The sequence below is a fragment of the Aphidius gifuensis genome, linkage group LG1, assembly GCF_014905175.1.
Source record: "Aphidius gifuensis isolate YNYX2018 linkage group LG1, ASM1490517v1, whole genome shotgun sequence".
NCBI lineage: Eukaryota > Metazoa > Arthropoda > Insecta > Hymenoptera > Braconidae > Aphidius > Aphidius gifuensis.
The window spans coordinates 31184778-31206012 of record NC_057788.1 but is presented as its reverse complement, the minus strand read 5'-3'; the positions used below and the strand labels follow the sequence as shown (position 1 = coordinate 31206012).

Below are 21235 nucleotides of genomic sequence, written 5' to 3'. Positions count from 1 at the left end.
CTTTATCATAGTCTTTAACCCTCCACCCCCAAAACCTCTACTAAAAGTCAGCTCTTATCCAGCTATCATTCGTCAAATCTTTAACCTTCATATTTAGCTCTTTAAATCTTTTTTTAAATCTCAGATTACTTTTATTATAACTAATGAAAAATGAATGAAAATAAAATAATAATAATCGTTAATTTTCATTAATAATAAATTTAAAAAAAAAATTAAATCAAGTATAAGTATTATTATTAAAATAAATAATTTCATACAATTATTTTCTTTATAATTAAATATTTTTTCCCGTATAAATATTTAATAGATATTTTGTTTAGAAATCAAGTTACAGAATGACAAAATTGATTTGATTTAAAGGGATGAAGAAAATAGGAAGTAAAAGAGAAAATGGTTATTATCGATTGATGGATATCGATAATGCCAGGAAGTCTTTATCCATATTGAAGCTGTCAGTCAGTATAAGGAAACAATTATCCATCGTCTACAAAATCTTGTTATCACTTTTCTCCCGTCACTTTGACTTGTCTCTCCAAGTATTTTCATTTTCATTTTTTTTTTTTATTTTTAAATAGAACAACAAATTTAATAAAACATTCAACGTCAAAAAATCTTTATTATATTTAAAAAAAAAAAAAAGAATTATTTGTTTTAAAATTTAATATACGAAATAATAATAATAATAATAATAAATATAAATAACCAATATCTGTGGATGTAAACTTATTTTTTTTTTACAATCGAATATTTATATTTTTTTATCATTTCATTTGTATATTTTTTTATTTTTCCATATGTATATTTTATGTGGTATTTTGTTTCATTTCGATACTCAGGGTAAAAACTTGGGGGGTGGTTTTTGGTGCAGATGTTCCACCCAACAGCCATTTCATATACCAACGTTATCAAACCGCATGGCGTCTCCCGGATATATAAAACGATAGCGTAACTGCCAATATTCTAGGAAACCCTATCATCAATGCTTTCGACCAAATTAAACTGTTTTTTTTTTTTTTTATTAATTTTATTTTTCATTTTGTTATTTATTTTCTTATATTGCAAAAAATTATTATCCTTGCAATGCTTTTTTTATCATTTACTTTATACAAGAATTATGACGAAGAAAAAAATTTTTTTTTTTTTATTTTAATTCAAACAATTTTTCTATTTTAACTAAATTAAAAGAAAATATTTTTTTTTAATAATTGCTATTCAAATTTAAAAGAAAAAACAATTTTCTTCGTTTTATTTGAATAACAATTTTTATTCCATTGCATGTTTTACTTGAAGCATAAAATTCTAGGATAAATTTTTTTTTTTTTTTTTTCAAATATTTATATATGCTAAAATATGATTGAGAAATTTTAACGTAAAATAATTTGTAATATTCATTGGATTGACATGATGAGTAGAATTAATTTAAAAGATTAAAAAAAAGATATTTTCAAATTTTATATATAAAATCATTGAGTTTATTATTATTATAAAATAAATTTATGATTTTTTAATTTATTTTGCGGATTTTTTGATTTCTTTTGGTGGTGATTTAAATTTATATTGCCAAAAAAAAAAAAAAAGAATATCAATGAACATGTGTAGTAGAGGAATATAAAATACATGTGTCTATGAATATATTGCAAATAGGTAAAAGACTGACTACTGTAAAGTCAAAAGAGTGTTGGCTGATGCTTTGAGTCGTTGCCAAGCCAATTCTGACTTCGTGTTTTTCGATAGATTCAAAAGAAAAATTCCCTTTTACCCTCTACCCCTTTACCCAACTACCATCATTCTTTTCTTCCTTTTCATATTATTATTATTATTATCATTTTTTTTTAAACTGTCCAACTCTCATTTTTCGGGAGCAAAAAAAATAATAAAAAAATAAAAAATAGAATAAAAAAAATTAAAATAAAAGAAAATACTTCTAAAGAAGAAAAAATATATACACAGAAAAAAAAATTGGAGAAAATTGTGATAAGAAATAGAGAGATGATTTCAAAGATAATATTTAAAAAAAAAAAAAAACAGCTGACTGTGAGAAAATAATTTTTTTAAATTGTCAACAATTTTCAAATATACTTTTTCTGTCAATTTTGCTATTTTTTTTTCACCTATTTTATTTAAATTTAATTTTATTAAAAAAATATTTTAATAATAATTTTAAATAAATTGGAGCTATGAAATTATTAATAAAATTTTACCAAGAAAAATATTGAATTATTAATATTTGAATGAATTAATCAAAGCAAATTGATTTATAGAAATCATACAACTAAAAATTTCTGATAACTGATGAATATATTCCCCAAAAATTAAAATATAAATTAAATTTACCACAAAAGTATTGAAGTAATAATACGGTTTTATAAATAGTTATTGAATAATAAATAATAATTTGTAAAATAAAATGAAAATTTCATATATAAAATAATTCTGGGAAACTTTATTGAGATTGACGTCATGTTGCCGAACTTAGAACATTTGTATATAGCTACTATTATGTGGTACAATAAGAGTTATGTTTGTAAAATTTATATAAATTTATATTAGTATATATGTGTGGGTCAGAATTAATAACATGAGCTTGTCATAGTGCAGTACAATGTTACGAAATGCATCTCGCGTTTCACTTTAGTATATACCAAAGACCATTTGCTATTCATAAGCACCGGGTGTACAACACAAATTCAACGTCCTTCTAAAGAACTAAAGGGCTACATAACATGCAAATAATATGCTTGGTCCAATTTTCTTGCCTTTCATATGAAAACAGATGGAATTTATTAACTTGATTAAATTGAATTATAAAAAAAAAAAATTTTTCAAGTATAAACATTCAAGCTAATTAAATAAATAATATTTAAATTACATTCTAAATTAATAAAGATTACAAGTCGTTTTTTTTTTTTAAATTTAGTAAATTAAATTATAAATTATTTGAATGGCAAAAAAGCAAGTAAATTATGTTTGAAGAAGTAAAATAAATATATATATTTTACTTTAAATTATCAAGTTGGTTTGTAATTTTATTTATTCAAAATAAATCTCAAGTTAATTGACTCGTTTTTTTTTTTGTATTTTAAAAAATTATTTATCGTATTTTAAAATTCTCACGAAGGCCAGTGACTTTCATATCATCTACAGATTATATCAAAAAACCTGGAGGCAATTTTAGACAGTAAAAGTATACAAAAATATATACAAAAGCGCAATTCACTAACACAAAAAAAAATATATATATTTCTAAAGAAAAATAAAATTAAATAAATAAAAAAACTCTGATTGTAAGTAAGAATTTTTTTTTTTTTTCATAACCCAGATATATTTAATACCTCTGTTTTGCGTGTATATACTTTCATTATTATATAGAAAACACAAAATAAATATATTTTTAAATATAAAAAAAAAATTTTTTAAAATAGCAACAATACAAAATATAAAGAATAGAACAGCAAGAACAAAGTCTAAAAAAAAAATAAAATAATAAATATAAAATATACAACAAATGAAGGAGAGAAGAAGCGTCTGCATTAAAAAAAAAAAAAAAAAAGAAAATTGAAACTCCTGTTTAAGGTATATATGTCACTATGCAAAATAAAAATGCCGCGAGCTTTTTGAATTTCCATAAAGCACCTACAAAGCCAACAGCACAATTCATATTTTTATCATAACCAAATATAGATATAAAAAAGCATCATACAAGTTTACATATGATAATTTTTTTTGCCATTTTTTTCCAGCTAAATTCAATGACTAAAAAAAATATTTTAGCTGCGTTTTAGTAGATTAATTAATTTGTATATGTTGCTCAAATTATTTACAAATAAATTAAATGATTTTAAATGAAGAATATATTTTTAAATATTGATAAATAAATCTATATTTCAATAATTAATAGCATACGTTTTAGATAATAGCTTAGTAAATAATTTTAATCAATAAATTAATAAACCCTCGAGAGAATTAAAATGATAATTAATGTTTAAAATTTCAATTATGATTACAAAACACTTTTGTTAATATATATAATAGTTTATATAACAAAATAATATACACATGATGCTTAAAATTTAACGTAAGCATTGAAAATAAATGAGGCTATCTCATGGGAATATCATTTCTATCCACGTTTTACAATATGCGTGGTATAATCTCACTTAGGTGATAACATTTACCTGCACGTAAAAGCCATCAAGATGACGTCATATATATAGATATATAAAAGCCACACATTTATAAGTGTTATGCTTTAACTTGAGACTACCATTTCAACAACAGGACAATACCCATGTGTATAAACATCAAAGTATTTTGAAACGATGCCCACGATAATACCATAAGATTATTAAATTTGCATTATCACAAAAAAAAATCAACTTAACTGTTAATATTTATTAACAACAATATCCATTATTTTTGCTTTCTTAAAAATTTTTTTTTTTTTTTTTTTTTATTACTTTTTCTTTTTAACGACTGTTAAATTATTTTGCAAAGTATCTACTTCAAATCATAATCTTTGCAAAGAGCACATCAAAAAGAAGGAAAAAAAAATTAATAGATAAATAATTCAATGAAAATTTTTTTTTTTTTCTATTATATTTTATCTAAGAGCTAGAAAAAAAAATAAATTTAGATATATTTTAATAGCATATACTTATTATTCTTGAATATTTTAAAATATAAAATAAATATTTTTAAAATAATAAAGATTTTTTATAATATTTAGTTTAGGAAAATATCTTTAAAAAATATTTAAAATTTTAGATATTTATTTGTTTGTTTTAGTGAAAATTTTTTAAATAAAAATGTAAAAAAAAATAAATTTTAATATAAATTATTAGCTGTTTAATGAATGTTAAATAATTTAATAATTTCAATTAAATGAGATATAAATTTTGAAACGTTTTCTCAATAAAAAAAGCTTATATACGGTTTTTAGGGTATTGAGGTAATGTAACGCACCTTGAAGGTTTATGAATATATATTTAAAAAATATTTAAATATATCAGAAGATGAATAACGTGTTAAATTTTGGTTATACATTAAATTTTCGCATAAACATATTATATTCAGACTAAAGCATTGACGTGTACTCTAACCGACAGACTAACTTGACTCTCAAAAAGTTCACGTTATAACCCACATTTTCAATTTGCAATAAACTTGATCTTATTCTACAAAACATCAAGCTAAAATTCTCTTTAACTCACTGTGTATATTACAATTTATTCAAGTTTATGTCTCGAAAATTTCATAGAAATTATACTCAAGATTCATCATGAAATTCATATAGAAAAAAATGTTTAATTTCATTCTAAACAATAATTTTAAATTTCCTCATTTTCCAATAATAATTTAATGATAAATTTTTCAATTTTGAATGAACGTTTTTTTTTTACTAAAATAAATTAAAAATGGTAATGTTTTTTCATCCGATATTGTATAATGAAATCAAGCTAAAATAAATTCATTTAAATATTAAATTTTAAAAATTCTCGAAAATGAATAAATAAATATCACAATGAATTTATCAATGAATTAATTAATCATATTATTTTCCTGATACTTTTAATTCAATTTATTTGCAAATATAAATTTTGATTTTTTATTTGATGACATTGCAGGTTTATTGAAAATATGATATTCTGGATTGTGAAAATTTTATTGTTGTTCAGTGTTGAGTTGAAAAAAAATACTGAATTTAAATTTAAAAAAATATATCAATCTCATATTTCTGCCACTAATCCATCGAGTATAAATTCACTGTTATTTAAAAAAAAAATTTCAAAATGTAATTTAAAATTATTACTATCATGCAAATTTTTATTTCGATGTTAAATTAATTTTCCATCAAATTTTAGATTTAAAAAAAAATGTTATAAATCAAATATTATACCATTGATTATGTTTTTTTTTTTTAAATTTTAATTTCCAGTTATATAATTCGATTTTGAATGCAAATAATTGTCGGATATTATTTGCTTAAATTTTGATGAAATTTTATGAGAAAAATGTCTAGACGATAACAAATGTATAAGTAAAGAAATAAAAAAAAAAATAATTCAAATAAAATATTTCCTCTGGATTATTAATATATATTTTTATCAAAAACTTTTTTTTTTCTTTCACGATATAACAAGGCCACCTTGCGAGTTGAACAAGACCAAGAATAAGTGAATGCCATATCTGCGACTATTCAATATATTTTTTTTCTTTTATTCAATTTTTTTTTTTTTGTTTTCTACTTTTTAAAATTTTAAAACAATGCTACGATTATTTAACGAGAATATTTTTGTAATCTCATAAAGCTGCTTTCTTAAAATAAAAAAATAAAATTGGATAAAAAACTTTTATCCAATTTTTAATTCTTTTAAAACTTTACTTTTATAATATTATTATATCAAAGAAAAAAAAACTTCAACATTAATTGGAACAAATTTTCATTGAAAAAACAAAAAAAAATTTCATTCAATAAGAAATATTTTCAAGAAAAGCTCAATCCAAAAATATATATAGGTATGTATAAAAATTTTAATTTTTCACTTACACTAACGTTCATCCCTCCTTCGGTCATGATGACACCCTTTGATTCTCGTTGCTGGGTTGCTTATCACACAACTCGTGTACAGAAAGTTTAAACCACCAATTCACCAACACACTCGAAACCTTCGAGAGATAAATCATGTGAATCAGCAAAATAAATATACAATACAACATTCACACTAACATATATATATATTAAACAAACATGCAAACAATTTTTCAAACGAAAAAAAAATATAAAAAAAAATAAACAAATAAATAAACAATCAACCAAGTGGAAGTGGTTTTATATAAATTATTTATTTTTCAAACAAACCAAAGGATACTCAACAAAATAATAATAATATATCATTGAAATAAAAAACCAAAAGAGAAGAAATTTAAACAAAGAATAAACCATCATCAATAGAAAAAAAGGAATGTATAGATTTCACAATAAAAATGATCAAATAGATCAAAGTAAAATGAATTTGTTTTTTTAGAAAAAAAAAAGGATCATGTTAGCTCGAGTGTAAAAATTTAAATAGCGATGGGGTTTGCATCAACGACACTAAATTATGTCACTCTTTTTTATTCAACCATGACATTGACGATGATGAATTTTGATAAAAAAAAATTAAAAAAAAAAATATAAGGGTAAGTGGGGTAAATTGACAGGATACTTTTAAATTTTTTTAATGATAAATTAGTACTGATAATAATAATGAAATTAATGAACAAAAAAATAGTTTTTTCAATTAAAATAATATCCTAATTTTAAATCAATCGAAATACAGAAAATAAATTTTTTCTTTTTTAGATAAAAATCTATTAAAAAATAGTTGAATAATTTTATTATAATTTATCTTGTTTAAAATATTTTCTTTGATGTTTTTAATAATAAATTTATTTTCTCAAGTTTATCCTACTTTATTAAAGAACCTCTCAAAATATAAAAGATAATCTTGAGCTTATTATTTTTATTTTTTTTTTAAATAATTGTTTATATATATAAATTTTATTTTTTTCAATTTGTTCTAGTGTAGAGACACAATTGGTATTGGTCGGTTAAACTCGGCCTTGTACTGACCTTTCCCACTTAAACCCGACGACCCACACGACAAGATAACAAATCCCTCGTACAAAGTAAACCTTTACTTAATATATATCACACTTCCGTCTTCTAGGATAAACACCATACAATAGAAAAATAAATAATAAAAATAATAATTAAGCTCAATTAAATTTATCAAAATAAACGAAATAATGATAATACCCTTTTTTTATGTTTATGAAATTTGAAAAAAAATAAAATAGAAACGTGTAATTTTGAAATGAAATAAATAGCTGGATCAGGATATGACCTTTAAATTTATTGCCCTTGAATTGAAACCAGTTTTATATGTTCTTGTACTTTCACTCGTTTTTTAAAAAAAAAATTCATAACGAAATATATTTTATATTTGACGACGAGATATTTACAAAATTTCAATGTATTTATTTAGTTTTTTTGTTGATAATTTATTATAAGTAATTATTATCAGGTGTTAAAAATTAAATTAAATATTAATTTTGTGTTTTTATGATTTGTCTTGTTATTATAAATTTTTATTTAATTTATCAAATTGTATTTTTAAATTATATAATTTTACTTATGTATTATTTTTTTTTTTTTATTTTTTTTTGTACAAAAAACTTTGTTTTACTAGTTACTATTCAAAGAGATAGACTAAAATTTAATTTAACTAAATATTTTTATAACGTTAATGTGTATTTATGTTAAGCAAATCATTCAATTTACACTAATATTTTTATAAAATATATATTCATGAACTACTTTTTGAAATTAACTAAATATAAATTTTTTTTTTATTATAAAAAAAAACTAATTAAGAGCAAAGTAATTTAGCCAATCATAGATATAATTTTCTCAGTTTCTTTAAATTAACAAACCTTATTTTTTTTTTCTATAAATTTATTCAAAAATACAAATTATTTTCAAGCAAATTTATATCTTTTTTTTTTTACATCAAGCCTCGAGTCAAGCCCGAATAAAAATCATCAATTATTTATTTAATATCTGATTGAATATCACGTGATATGAATATGATTAAAAACTAGTATTTAAAAATAAATTAAAGAAATTTTATAAAATAATTATATTATAGAAAAATAAATATTTATCAAGTAAGAAATTTTGTTTGACTTCCTTCCTGTTTTTTTTTTAGAAATAAAAATTTTATACAATCCGTTTTATGTAATAGGGAATGTACATGATCTGATTTGAATATAAAAATAATTTACATTCACGCAGTCGATTAGGTTCAACAGGTGAAATCAGGTGAGAAAATAAAATAAAAAAAATTTATTTATACAAATGTTGTTTGATTTTTGTTTGAATTTAATTATCCAACTTGGAATGCAGACATTGCACATAATAATTGTACATTTTTATTTATGCAGTGATGATGGATGGGTACATGGTAAATTTATTTAACCTCAACAAAATGATTTTTCAATGTCACAAGTAAAATCTCTCGTTGAACTAAATTATTAACTCAAATTTACGGATGAAATTGATGTCACAGAAAAGCAACTGTGTTAATGTCATTTATCATTTTTTTTTTTCTTCTTTTTATTCAATTTATATCACTTGTAAATTGACGTTGCAAAATTTACAAAGAAATTTTTTTTTATCTTTTAAATAGCTACTGAATGTAATTTTAATAAAAAATAGAAAAAAAATATTAACAATATTTAGAACACGTGGTAAAATTGCCGACTGATAGCATGACATTTTTTTTTAATGATAACGAAATGATTACAATAATAATTTTACACTCGAGTAGAATTTTAAACCTTTGTTTTATTTATTATTTTATATTTCAACAATTTATAACTAATAAAAGTTTACTATTTCGAAATATCAAATATTACACCTTTGAAATAAAAATAAAATTATGAAATTCGATTCAATTGAATTAAAACTCGAGTAAAAGCAAAAAATAAATATCATTTTGCACGAATTTACTATACAATGCACTTTGATGAAATTATTAACCTTCACAACGAACCTCTCACCTTCATTAAATCCTTCAAACAAATTTCCACAAACAATTTAATATTTTCCTTTCGAAAAAAAAAACAGACGAAATACAATAACCACGAATATTTTGAAACTACTTTTGAAATATACAAATCAATCAAAAGTATATCGAAAAAAAAAAGAAAAAATTAATTCATATAACCATTGACACACGTGATACATAAACAAAACACCAGAAAAAAAAAAAAAGTTACAAAACTGTGATTTAATAATATAAATGAAAGGAGATCAGGTGAAAGGTAGGAACCAAAGCAAAATTAATTTTAAAAAACAAGGCAATAATGAAGGACATATCAAGGAGAAAGTGCAAATACTTGAACCAAATTGAATTTACACTATAGTATATTCAAATATAAATTACAATAATCAGCAATCATGACACACTTTAAACTAAATTGAAAAATTTAAAAGAATTTTTCTAGATATAAAAAAATTCAACAGACAAAATTTCACTAAAATTAATTGAAATTAAATTAAAACAAATTAAATATACTCACAAATAAATATCCACTTTGATAATCGAAACAACAAAAGCACCAAAAAAAATAATTTTTAAAAGCAAATTTTAGAATTGAAAAAAAAAAAATCTTAATCACTTGAAAATGAAAAGAAAAAGAAAGGAATAAAATAAAATAAAATAAAAAAAGATTAAATTATTAAATAAATGAATAATTTCACAAATAATCACAAATTTATTTGATGATTTATAAACAATGATATAAAAATTTAATAACGGTGTCACCACCGACGACGACGACCGGCGTTGAACTGAATGGATCAGAGTTAAATTACACTGTGAGCTAGGAAGCAAAGCGTCGCGCCGACTCGACTGGCGCATATATAAAATGAAGGTATACAAGTGAGAGATAATACTCGAGTGCGATGAGAACATAATATATATAGATATATTAACTTCAAGAGAGAGAAAAGAGAAAGAGCACAAAATTTTTACCGGCGAATTCGATGCACCAAAAACGCGGTGTTTTACCGGCGCAAGTTGGCCACGGCGCACTATCAAAGAGCAAAATTTTAGTAGAGGGGAAATCAAAAAAAGAAAAAGATACGAACAAGAAGATGATGATAAAAAAAGCAAAATATTTAAGATAAAGATAATGATAATAAAAGGGTGAGCTTGAGCAAGAGAGAGAAGACAGAAAAAAAAAGAAAAAATTGGTTTTGTAAAAAAAAAAGAAAAAAACATTCTCGACCAGAGTCAAGTATTAAAGACGAGACGAATGAAAGTAGATGAACAAGAAGAGATGAGAAAAAGAGCTCAACGGATGATGGGTATAAGGTAAAGGGAAATAGGTGGATTTAAACTCTCAACGTTTGTGTGTACCTGTTGAATGTCTGCAGCAATAATAATACTATGACTGGACCAAACGTATCGACTCAATAAACTGCTAACATATTGACGACGAAAATTCATTTAAAAAATTAAAAATACATCTCTTTATTCTCTATTCAAAAAAAAAATAGAAAAAAAAAGTCTTTAAATATTTATTATAAGAATTAATCAGCGTGAAAATTTATTTTTTATTTAATTTTACAAGTGTATAATTATTATTAAATTTTATTACACTTGTTTTTTTTGAGGTAAAAGAAAATGCTACACCGCAAATTGTTCTCTTGTTTTATATAAAAAAAATTATTTTTTTTTCATTACTAAATATATATTAAATTTAATTTTCATTTACTTATATTATTATTATTATTTTAAAATTGAGAGAAAATTTAAAGATACATAAATCGAAATAAAAGATTTTTTTTTATTTTTGTTTGATAGAGTGAAAATAATTGAATTTTTTTTTCTTGTAAAAAAATTGGCTAGAGGCTAGTTGGAAAAAAAAAATATGAGAAATTATATATGTGTTATCGTGGGTGTTTAGTTACGCTTGAATAGAAAAAGAAAAGCTTCGAATAAAGACCAAAAAGAAAGAGCAAAATCATAGGAAAGATCAAAAGCTTTACTGGTAAATTTTTGTGGGTGTCTGAGAAAAGCCACGAGGAGAGAAAAAGCAAATGAGCCAAACAGCCAAAGGCTAAATCAGCGAATTTTCAAAGAGACACATACACACTCACACAAACTGGCATAAACTTTTAAAGTAAAAAAAATTTATTTAACATCACTCATGCACTCTCACAGTCACACAATTGAATTACAAAAAGAAAAAAAAATATATTATTATATTTTTTAAACTCAAACTTTTATTATCCATTTTAATTAATTTAAAAATTTTTTAGCGATTTAATTTTTTGATTTTTTTTTCATTAAAATATTTTTAAACTAATTTAGAAATGAAATTCAATCGTATATAAAAAATTAAATCGATTTTATTTTACAAGTTTACGTGGCAGGTTATAAGTAAATTTTATTTTTATTTTTTATATTATAATATTTAATGCACAGTCACGTTAAAGGTAAGGAAAAAAAAAATTACCACAAATGGTTAAAGCTAAATTACGAGTAGAAAAAAAAAAATATAGTTGTTTTTTGCTGGCTTTTGTATTCTGGGTTATGGCCACACGTATACTGTTGCTCATCTTAACGATATAAGCCACTTGGGAAACATTACCTTACCACACTAATCAATATTTCATTTGCAATTTCAATTACTATCATGTATTATTATTATCATTTAATTATTTATTAGATTTATTTATATTATTTGCATCTAACAATCAATTTGGATTTTTTTATCCATCAATTATTCTATTACTTATATTCATTTCTTTTGGAATTTTTTACCGACAAATTTTAACGATATACAATTTTTTTTTTTTTTTTATACAAATTAAAAATACATGGGTAATAATTTTTTTTTTTTCATTCTTTTTTCTGTTTGAAATTATTCAATTTGTGAGTTGTTAATGATAGATCTCTGCAAATAGCAATTTAAATTAATGGGCTATTTTTTTTTATTTGAATAAAAATTGAATAGCACTTATTTGAAAATTATTAAAAATGCTTTTTATAATTTTTTTGTAAATTTTGTTTTAATGGATTTTAAATATTTATTTTTTACAAACTTTCAGAGCTTTTTTTTATTCATTTGTAATAATTGAGAATTTTTTTAATTTATTATTTTAAATGATTTATATTTTTTTATTTATCTTTTTTTTCAATTTTTCATACTATTAATTAGTTGTATATTTTTTTGATTTTTAAAACGAGTAAATGAAAGAGAAAAAAAAAATAAAAGGTATATCACGTTGGTTTGAATTTTAAACAGATCGTATTTATTTATTATTTTTATTAAATCAATTATTTTTTTTTTTTTAATTTATTTATTTTTCGCTTTTTCAATTTACAGGCAATTTAAATTTTAGAATACGAGTTGTAGTTTAAATAAATATGTCAATATTTATTTACACTCGGTTAATTTTTATTTTTTTATTTTTTATTTATCAAGTTGATGTATAATATAAAATTGACGTTTTTTAATTAACAATCGTAAATTAAAAATAGTAAAAATAATAATTTAAAAAGAAAATAAAAAACATAATTCAAGAGTTTTTTTTATATTTTAAATAACGGGTTTATTTTTAAACGAATAACCCTCTTGATGACCTCGTAATTAATTTTTCACGATGTCATAAAATGAATTGAAAAAAAAAAAAACTAAGTAAAATCATATCGATTTAATTCATAAACTTAATATTTATAAATGCAAGTATACATTAGTAACAAAATTCAACTGACTCGCTGTTTTTTTTTTTTTTTGTCGTATAAACTTTTATATTTTTATTTCGATAAAACCATCAATTTTCTACTGCAGTTTATGCATTTTCGAATGATAGCAAGACATCGTAAAAGCCCTTTGTATATTATGTTCATAAATATTCCAAGAAAAAATCTGGAGTACACTGAGTGTCTCATAAAATTGTCTATATAATAGTGGGTCCATCTACTATTTTTTTATTTTGAGGAAAAAAAAACAATACATTAAATCGCAGAGAGAAAAGTGCATTAAAATATGTAGCCTCAAAAATATACCGTAATAATAATTCTCCAAGTTATACGATAAATATATTTTATTCCATAAAAATTGAAGGATTATTTTTATTTTTAAATAAATTATTAAATACTTTAATTTTTTTTCACCATTTATTATTATTTTTTTTTTTTCTATATTTTACAAAGGGCCCATTATACTTGAACGAACAATGCAAAAAAATAAAATAAATTTTCAATCTGTTTTTAGAATATTTACGGAAAAATGAAAAAAAGTTTTTAGCACATATGAAACGTAATAATTTAGTAATAATTCTGAATAATTTTAAACCTTGAAAGTCTCTAAAATATTCAGGTGAATATGAAAAGCACTGAGCTGTGTACGTAATAAAATTTACAATAAAAAAAAATTTTTTTTTTCTTTATCAAAATAAAGCTTCATATGTTTCTTTTATTAAATTTTATATTTATGTTTGTTTAACTTTACAAATTTTCAGAACAGAAAAAATCATAGTAATTTTTTTTTTTATAAATTTGTTTATAACAGAAATAAAAATCCACAAGGATTGATTTTGAAATGAAAAAAAAAATATCTATTAGGTAAAGTACAAAAGCTCTAAAAAAAAAATACTTTTATTTAACAAAAAAGTTGAATTAGTTATGATGGAATCTGATTGATCTGTTGATTTTAAAAAAATTTTAAAAATTGGTTTATCAATAGTTTTTGTTTAATAATAAATTGTAAAAAATTTAAAAACTAAAAATGATCTCTATTTATAGAAAAAGATCATTCTATTGTTGCTAATTTAACACTAAAAGATTTTTATTTTCAAACATAAGTCCTAGGTATTTAAAAAATTGACTTGTTTAAAAAAAAAAAAAATTATAAATTATTATACAGTATAGTAAGGCCTAGTGCGAAATTTATTGATCAAAAATAAATAATTAATATTCATGACCTTGCCATTGACGATTGTGTTAAACATATTCAATTGATCGAAACTACCCTTATAAATTATTAATATTGATTACCTCAATGTACAAGTCTAATGTCACGACAACCACAACTTTCAATTAATTTTTAATACTTTTTATTTATTCATTAAATTATAAATAAGCTAAAGGAAAAACACTTTTTTTCCTTTTGTAATCAAAAGTAAAATAATTAATTTAAATTTAGTTTGAATTTTGATATAAGATATGATGATTTAGTACCAAAAAATTATTATCAAGGAGACAGACAATGACGATGTAAGTATACAAGAAAACTTGAACATAACCCAAGGACAAAAGACAAGTTTAATATTAAAGGGAAAATTTTGTATACACATATTTGGCACAAAACAATGTCAAAGTTGGTTTAAATTAAAATATATTTTAACGTTGAGAGATAACAATGCTGTCTAATCTTTACCTGACTGATAAAACGACAAATTAATTTATCACAAGAAATTCAAAATGAAAAAAAATTTTATATATAAAAAATTAATAAAATAAATCATTAATCATTTGTATTATTATTTTTTTAATTATATAATATTAAAAATTTAATAAAAATAAATGAAAACAATAATATATTATTAATGAATTTTGTAAGTTGAAAATTATTTTATAAATTTTTTTTTTCATTCTAAATGTCAGTGTGACAGAAAAATTGAAACATATTTTACTTTTAAAATGATATTTTTTATTATTAATAATATTTTTTAATATTTTTTTTATTATTTAATATATGAAGTTGTTGTAAAAAATAAATTGAGTCCTTTGTATACACAACAGCCGAAAAGTAAAGTTCGATTGAGTGTCACAATCTCAATACCAACAATTTCAAAACATCTAAACGAACATGCTTTTTATCCTCAACACCAGAAAAATATTTTACAATATATCAAAAAAAATATAAAATACATAAAGCACATACCAATATCAAACTCTATTTCATACTCGAATATTTAAAATAAGTTTAAAAAAAAAAAAACTTTCAAAAAGTTTGATTTTTTTTTTATTTCAAAATATAATTTTTTTCTGCTTTGATTCTTGTGTTTGTAAAATAGCCGATATGTGTATTTCAAAAGGATCAAAGCATTTTTCAGATTGCTTGCAAAAAAAATAAAAATTCAAAAATTCACCTACATGCTCAACATCACAATTTGTTGAAATCAAAATCTTGAAAAAATTGATTTCACCAAAGAAAAAAAAAGAAAATCCATATACCTTTTTTCCACAAATAAAAAAAAACAAAAAAAAAAATAATTTATATAAAAATAATAATAATAATATATATTAATAAAGAAATAAAAAAAAAAAAAAATTCGAAATAAAAAATTTTGCTCTCATTCCCTGAGGATTTTTTTTTTAATATTTAAATCAAAACAGATGCTTGGTATTATAATATTCATATGAAATGGAGAATAATACGTGTGCACATATTTTTACAAGCGTGGGTTGAGTCAATACATTATAGCTTCTGGCAAAAATGCAAAATAAAAAAAAAAATACTAAAAATCAATCAAAAGTATTGGGTGTTAGTTGAATTAAATAAAGAATATATTTACAAAAAAAAAAAAAACAACTACGCATTGAATAATATATTTACTATTATATATCAAATTAAATATGAAAATACTAAATAAACTATATATGAATTTACAGAACTTATGTAGATTTCCCAAGATACTTGTCTACAATTTGTGGCTGTTACAAGCCCAACTAAAGTCAAATAAAACAATTGTAAATTCACAAACAAAAAAAAAAAAAAAATAGTTAAATTTATTTCGTCAAGGAGAGTTGATGTAAAATAGTTGGATAGTTATTATTATAAATATATTGTCAAATCTGCATTGTCGTTGTGTTTTTGATCAGATTTACTCTCAACTGTTATTATTATTATTTATATGATATATATGTATGCAAAATGCAATCAGCCAACACCTTCTATCCTTTAAACTATATATACATCCCCCTTTCCATCAAGCCCTTTGGCAATTCATGTTACATACATTATACAGGTACACTTTGATATATACATCTGATATTATGTATTTTGGATCTCTAGATCTATCTAGATCTATCCAATTTCTAGACCTTTGAAAATATGAAATACAATGTGTCCTTTACACTGGCTGACTTGATAAAGACAAAAAAAAATAAATAAATAATTTATTGATGGCATTATTTATTTAACAAGGAAATATTTTTTGAAAACTACTTGTTGTTTTTTAAATTAGACTTATAAAAATTGTCGAAATAAAAATATTTGAAATAATAAATTAAATAAAATAAAAAAAGGAAACACAACAATCTCAAGCTTAATAAAAAGTTGACAAATAAAATCGTATATAAATCTTCAATGAGAAACTTTATGTTGATATAAAAAGATATTAAACCCCTTGGGTGTGTTTCAATGTTACGTCATTATGTTGTAACTTTAACGATTACTACGTTTGGATACATATATACCGGAAGTACCATCAAGGTCTATTTCTCCTCTAGGCTAATCACAAAACACTACAACACACATAAATAGAAAAATAAAAATAGTAATATTGATTCTGAATTTTCGACTTTAATTTATAGTAAAGTAGTTGAATTATTCGACATAAATAATTCATTTTAAATGCAATTTATTTCTTTTAATAAATTTTTTTTATATCAACGAGATTTTGTGCTTTTTTTGTTCTCTTTTCATTTAGTTAATTTTTTTTTACAGATAAAAAATTATCAACGGTAAAAAAGTATTAATCAAATGGTATTGAAGTAAAAATTGTATAAAATTTATCATTTTTTTCACTAGCAATTTTATAAATTATTTCAAGCATTCGCGAGGAATGAAATTGATATATTTTATAAATCTTCGGATTTTAAATAATTGAGGTTGAATAAAAAAAAAAAAAAAATGATAAAATAATAAAATATATATATTAAATGGTTTGATGATATGATTTGTGGTTTGTTAATTAAATTTTAATTACAAAAATAATTGTCAAGAGAAATTTAATTATCATGTGAAATAATAATATCAACAAACGATGAAATAAAATGAAAAATATTTTGCAAATGTCAAACCAAACATATGATTGGAATGTTAAATCATGAAAATCAAATACAAAGTAATAAAACAACAGTCATATACTATTTATTTCTCACGAATTCAATTTGTTAATCAAATTTATATTAAAAATAAAATTAAAAAAATCTTTTGGTTCAAAATCAATGTTCAAATTTCATTATTTTTCATAAACCCATTATTTATAAAAAAAAATATTGCCAATTTTTAATTTAAAATATAAAAAAATTAAATTTTCATGAAAATATTCATCTAAATTTTTAACATAGTAAAACCATATTGAATAGTTGACGTAATTAAAAATTCCACAAATACGTTAGCCATGTTGATGACAAACATCAACATAAATAAAATGTATATAGATGAAAAATTGTAAAACTAAAATGATTAATAGTTAAAAAAAAAAAAAAAACAGTTCTTATGTCTCAAATTTGTTTAACAATGATTGACTATAAACTCAAATTAAAAAAAAATTAAAACAATATAGCTTCTTAATAAATCAATGAATTTTAAAAAAATACTATTTAAATATTTTTAAATATATAATTTTTAAAAAATTATTAATATCATTATAATAACAAGTATAAAATAATAATTAAATTTTTCATTTTTCCTACAAAACGATATTAATATTGAAATTTTTATTAAAAAGAAAATATGCTACGTTAGAATGTAATATTTAGTGATGCAATATTTGAGGATCTATATATGAGATTCTATTCACTTGTAGAGAGACAACATTACCAAAAGAGGATGGTTATGGTACCCTCTTGTACAAAACCAGACATCGTTTATCAACGGGTTTTGCTTAACGTGGTAAATTGCCTTGAGTTGAATTATCGGTTGGATAATTAAATCATTAAATAACCACTGTTAAATGATATTCAACTTCAAGATTTTTAACATCTTGATTTTTTTTTTTTCTAAAGATTTTTTACTTGAGCAATTTATTCTATCAATATTTTATCTATTAATATTTTAATTTTTATATTCTGTCAATGAAAAATATAATATAAAATTTTAGTTATTTAAAAAGTATTGTAATCCATAAATATTAGTTGTAATTTTTTTTTTGGTATATTATTTTTTATTTTACGTGGAAACAATGTCGAAGGCTATTGAGGCCAAAAGTTATATGAAGCATAGTTATTGGCAAGAGGTCATGTATATAGATATATATGCTATCTATTTAACCTCCATCATTTTCACCACCCTCGGCAACTACCCTTATCCAACCTCATCGACTACTAACAAATGCTACTCATTGACGTTGCAATATGATATACTTTATCTATTTTTTTAATTAATTTTTTTTCCCATACATCTATTGTATATCAAAATTTAAAAAAAAAAAAAAATAGATCAAATGATTTTTGCTATTTTTAAAAAACTACATTGATATTGTGTATGTATATAAATATTTTAATGTTAAAAATATAAATTTTAGTATTTAATTTTTTCAAGTCATAATTGTTAACTCTTTGTCAAGTGACATGTATCTTTTTTTTAATTTCAGGGATATAGACAAGTTGTGAAACAGCCGGGAAAACACGGGCGGTTTGAACTTAATTAAAACTTTTGACTGGACTAAAAATGTAGTTGGAAAATTTTACAATTTCAAATTGTTACATCAGTTTTGTTCAGGTAAAAAAAAAATAAATTTTAATTGTATTTTAAAGATATTTAATTAATTTTTTTTTTCGAAAATTGAATTATTTTTTTTTTAACTGAGCTTTTGTTTATGAAAAAAAAAAAATAATAATGTTCACCAATGCTCGATAATATTTTTTAAATTAATTATAAAATTGGATGTAATAAACATTTTTTTTTTTTCAGAACAATAAAAATTAAATGATATTATGATGTACGTGAAAACGATTTCTTAGAACTTGACTAAATGAATTTTTTAGTTTCATTTTTTTTTTTGAAATTAATATAATCAAGCAAGTTTAAATTATAAATTAAATTATAATCACAAAATTAGTCTCTATTATCTGTACAAAATAAAATTGCAAATTAATTTTTATAATATATAAAATGAATGGAAAAAAAAATATCATCTTGAAACTTTCATAAAATCAATCGTAAAATTATCATAAAATTATTAGACCATGAAAGATTTAAATCTTTCAAAAAATGACACTTTTTTTCTTCTTATACTTTCACTACTATATTTACTTTAATATTTTCATCAAAAAAATATATAAAATATATTTTTCTTTTGCAAAAAAAAAAAAATGTTTCATATGTTGGAAAAAGTTTTTTGAAAATAAAAAAAAAAAAATGAATATTACTATAAAAAAAATAATTTAAAATAAAAAAACCTAGCGTATATCAAATTTTTCTACATCAATGGTAAAACGAGAGCCAATTCGAAAAAATTCGGATGAAAAGTTTTCTTATGAATACGTTATCTTATCACCAGTGTGAGCATCATTAAACTTTCGTCACGTATGAATTCTCTACATCATAAGTATGAAAATCTTTCCTTTTACTACTTCTACTACAATAATTTCATACTCCAGTTACTTATAATAACTTTGAATAAATCTTTTATAATAAAATTTAATTTTTTTTTTTAATATTTAAATTGCTTTAAATGATAATTAAAAGATTTGATAATAAAAAGATATTTATTTAAATTAACAAAATGCATTGAGACTTGAAAAAAAAATAAAAATAATTAAAATTAAATTTTAAAACTTTTAGCATAATAGTATTTAGGTGTTGTCTAAATACTAGAAGAATAATTTCATGAAAAATGTGCTTAGAAATATTTTTTTTAGATGGGATCAATTATCGAAATTATGCGGAATTTCTTCTATTGACCACGAAAAATTTCAAAAAAAATAAAAATAGTTGAAATTAACTCCTCAAACTTTTTTAGGATAATAATATTTAGGTGTTATCTTAATACTAGAAGCATAATACCATGAAGAATTCCAAATTTCTTTAGAAGGTCAAGGCGAAAAAAAAAAACTATGATAATTCCGACACTGTGCGGTAAAATTTCCATCAAAAAAAATTGCAAGTGTAACCCGTAATATAAAAAATTAAATAAATAAATAAATAAAGTGCAAAATAAATGAATAAATCTTTCAGACTTCGACCTAATTATTTTTTTTTATTTTCTATTTTTTGACTTCAACATAAGAAATAAAAAAAAAGAAGAAAAACTCAATTAACTTTTAGTTTCAAATATCATTCTTTGTCTTACGATCTTGTTTTACAAAAGAAAAAATATATATACATATATTGTGTAATTAGATTTTTTTTAGAAAAAAAAAATAAATAAATTACAGAATGTACTTTTTGTGGGATAAAGAAAAAAAAAAAAGAAAAAAGAATCTTCAGGATCACGTTGAATTATTTGAGGCAAGTTTAGTAACAACGTGACGTGACCTGAAATTTACTAGGATATATATAAAGATAAGGTTCAACTTGAAAGTAGAAGTGGTGAAATTAGTTTACCACGTTTGTGAATATCTCTAAGGACAAAATTGGACGGTGTCATTCAGATGTAAGATTAAAGATAATCTACCTTTCGCTAAATGATGATGTAATCTTATTCAATAAATTTTAAATA

At 21.5% G+C, this 21235-nt stretch overlaps 1 protein-coding gene across 2 annotated transcripts in view; it reads right to left on the bottom strand.

Moving 5' to 3' along the window:
* Window positions 1-21235, bottom strand: part of LOC122860423 (venom dipeptidyl peptidase 4) — a 119522-nt gene that overhangs the window by 96981 nt on the left and 1306 nt on the right. Inside the window, exons 1-2 of one of the 2 annotated variants that reach the window (XM_044164236.1) lie at window positions 10126-11806; window positions 6548-6666 (exon numbers count right to left, since the gene is read on the bottom strand). The exons of the other annotated variant lie outside the window; for it this stretch is intronic. Coding sequence (XP_044020171.1) covers window positions 6548-6574 — 27 coding nt within the window. The 5' untranslated portion in view covers window positions 6575-6666; window positions 10126-11806. Of the gene's footprint in view, window positions 1-6547; window positions 6667-10125; window positions 11807-21235 lie in introns of those variants that run through there. 2 annotated transcript variants of the gene reach the window in all.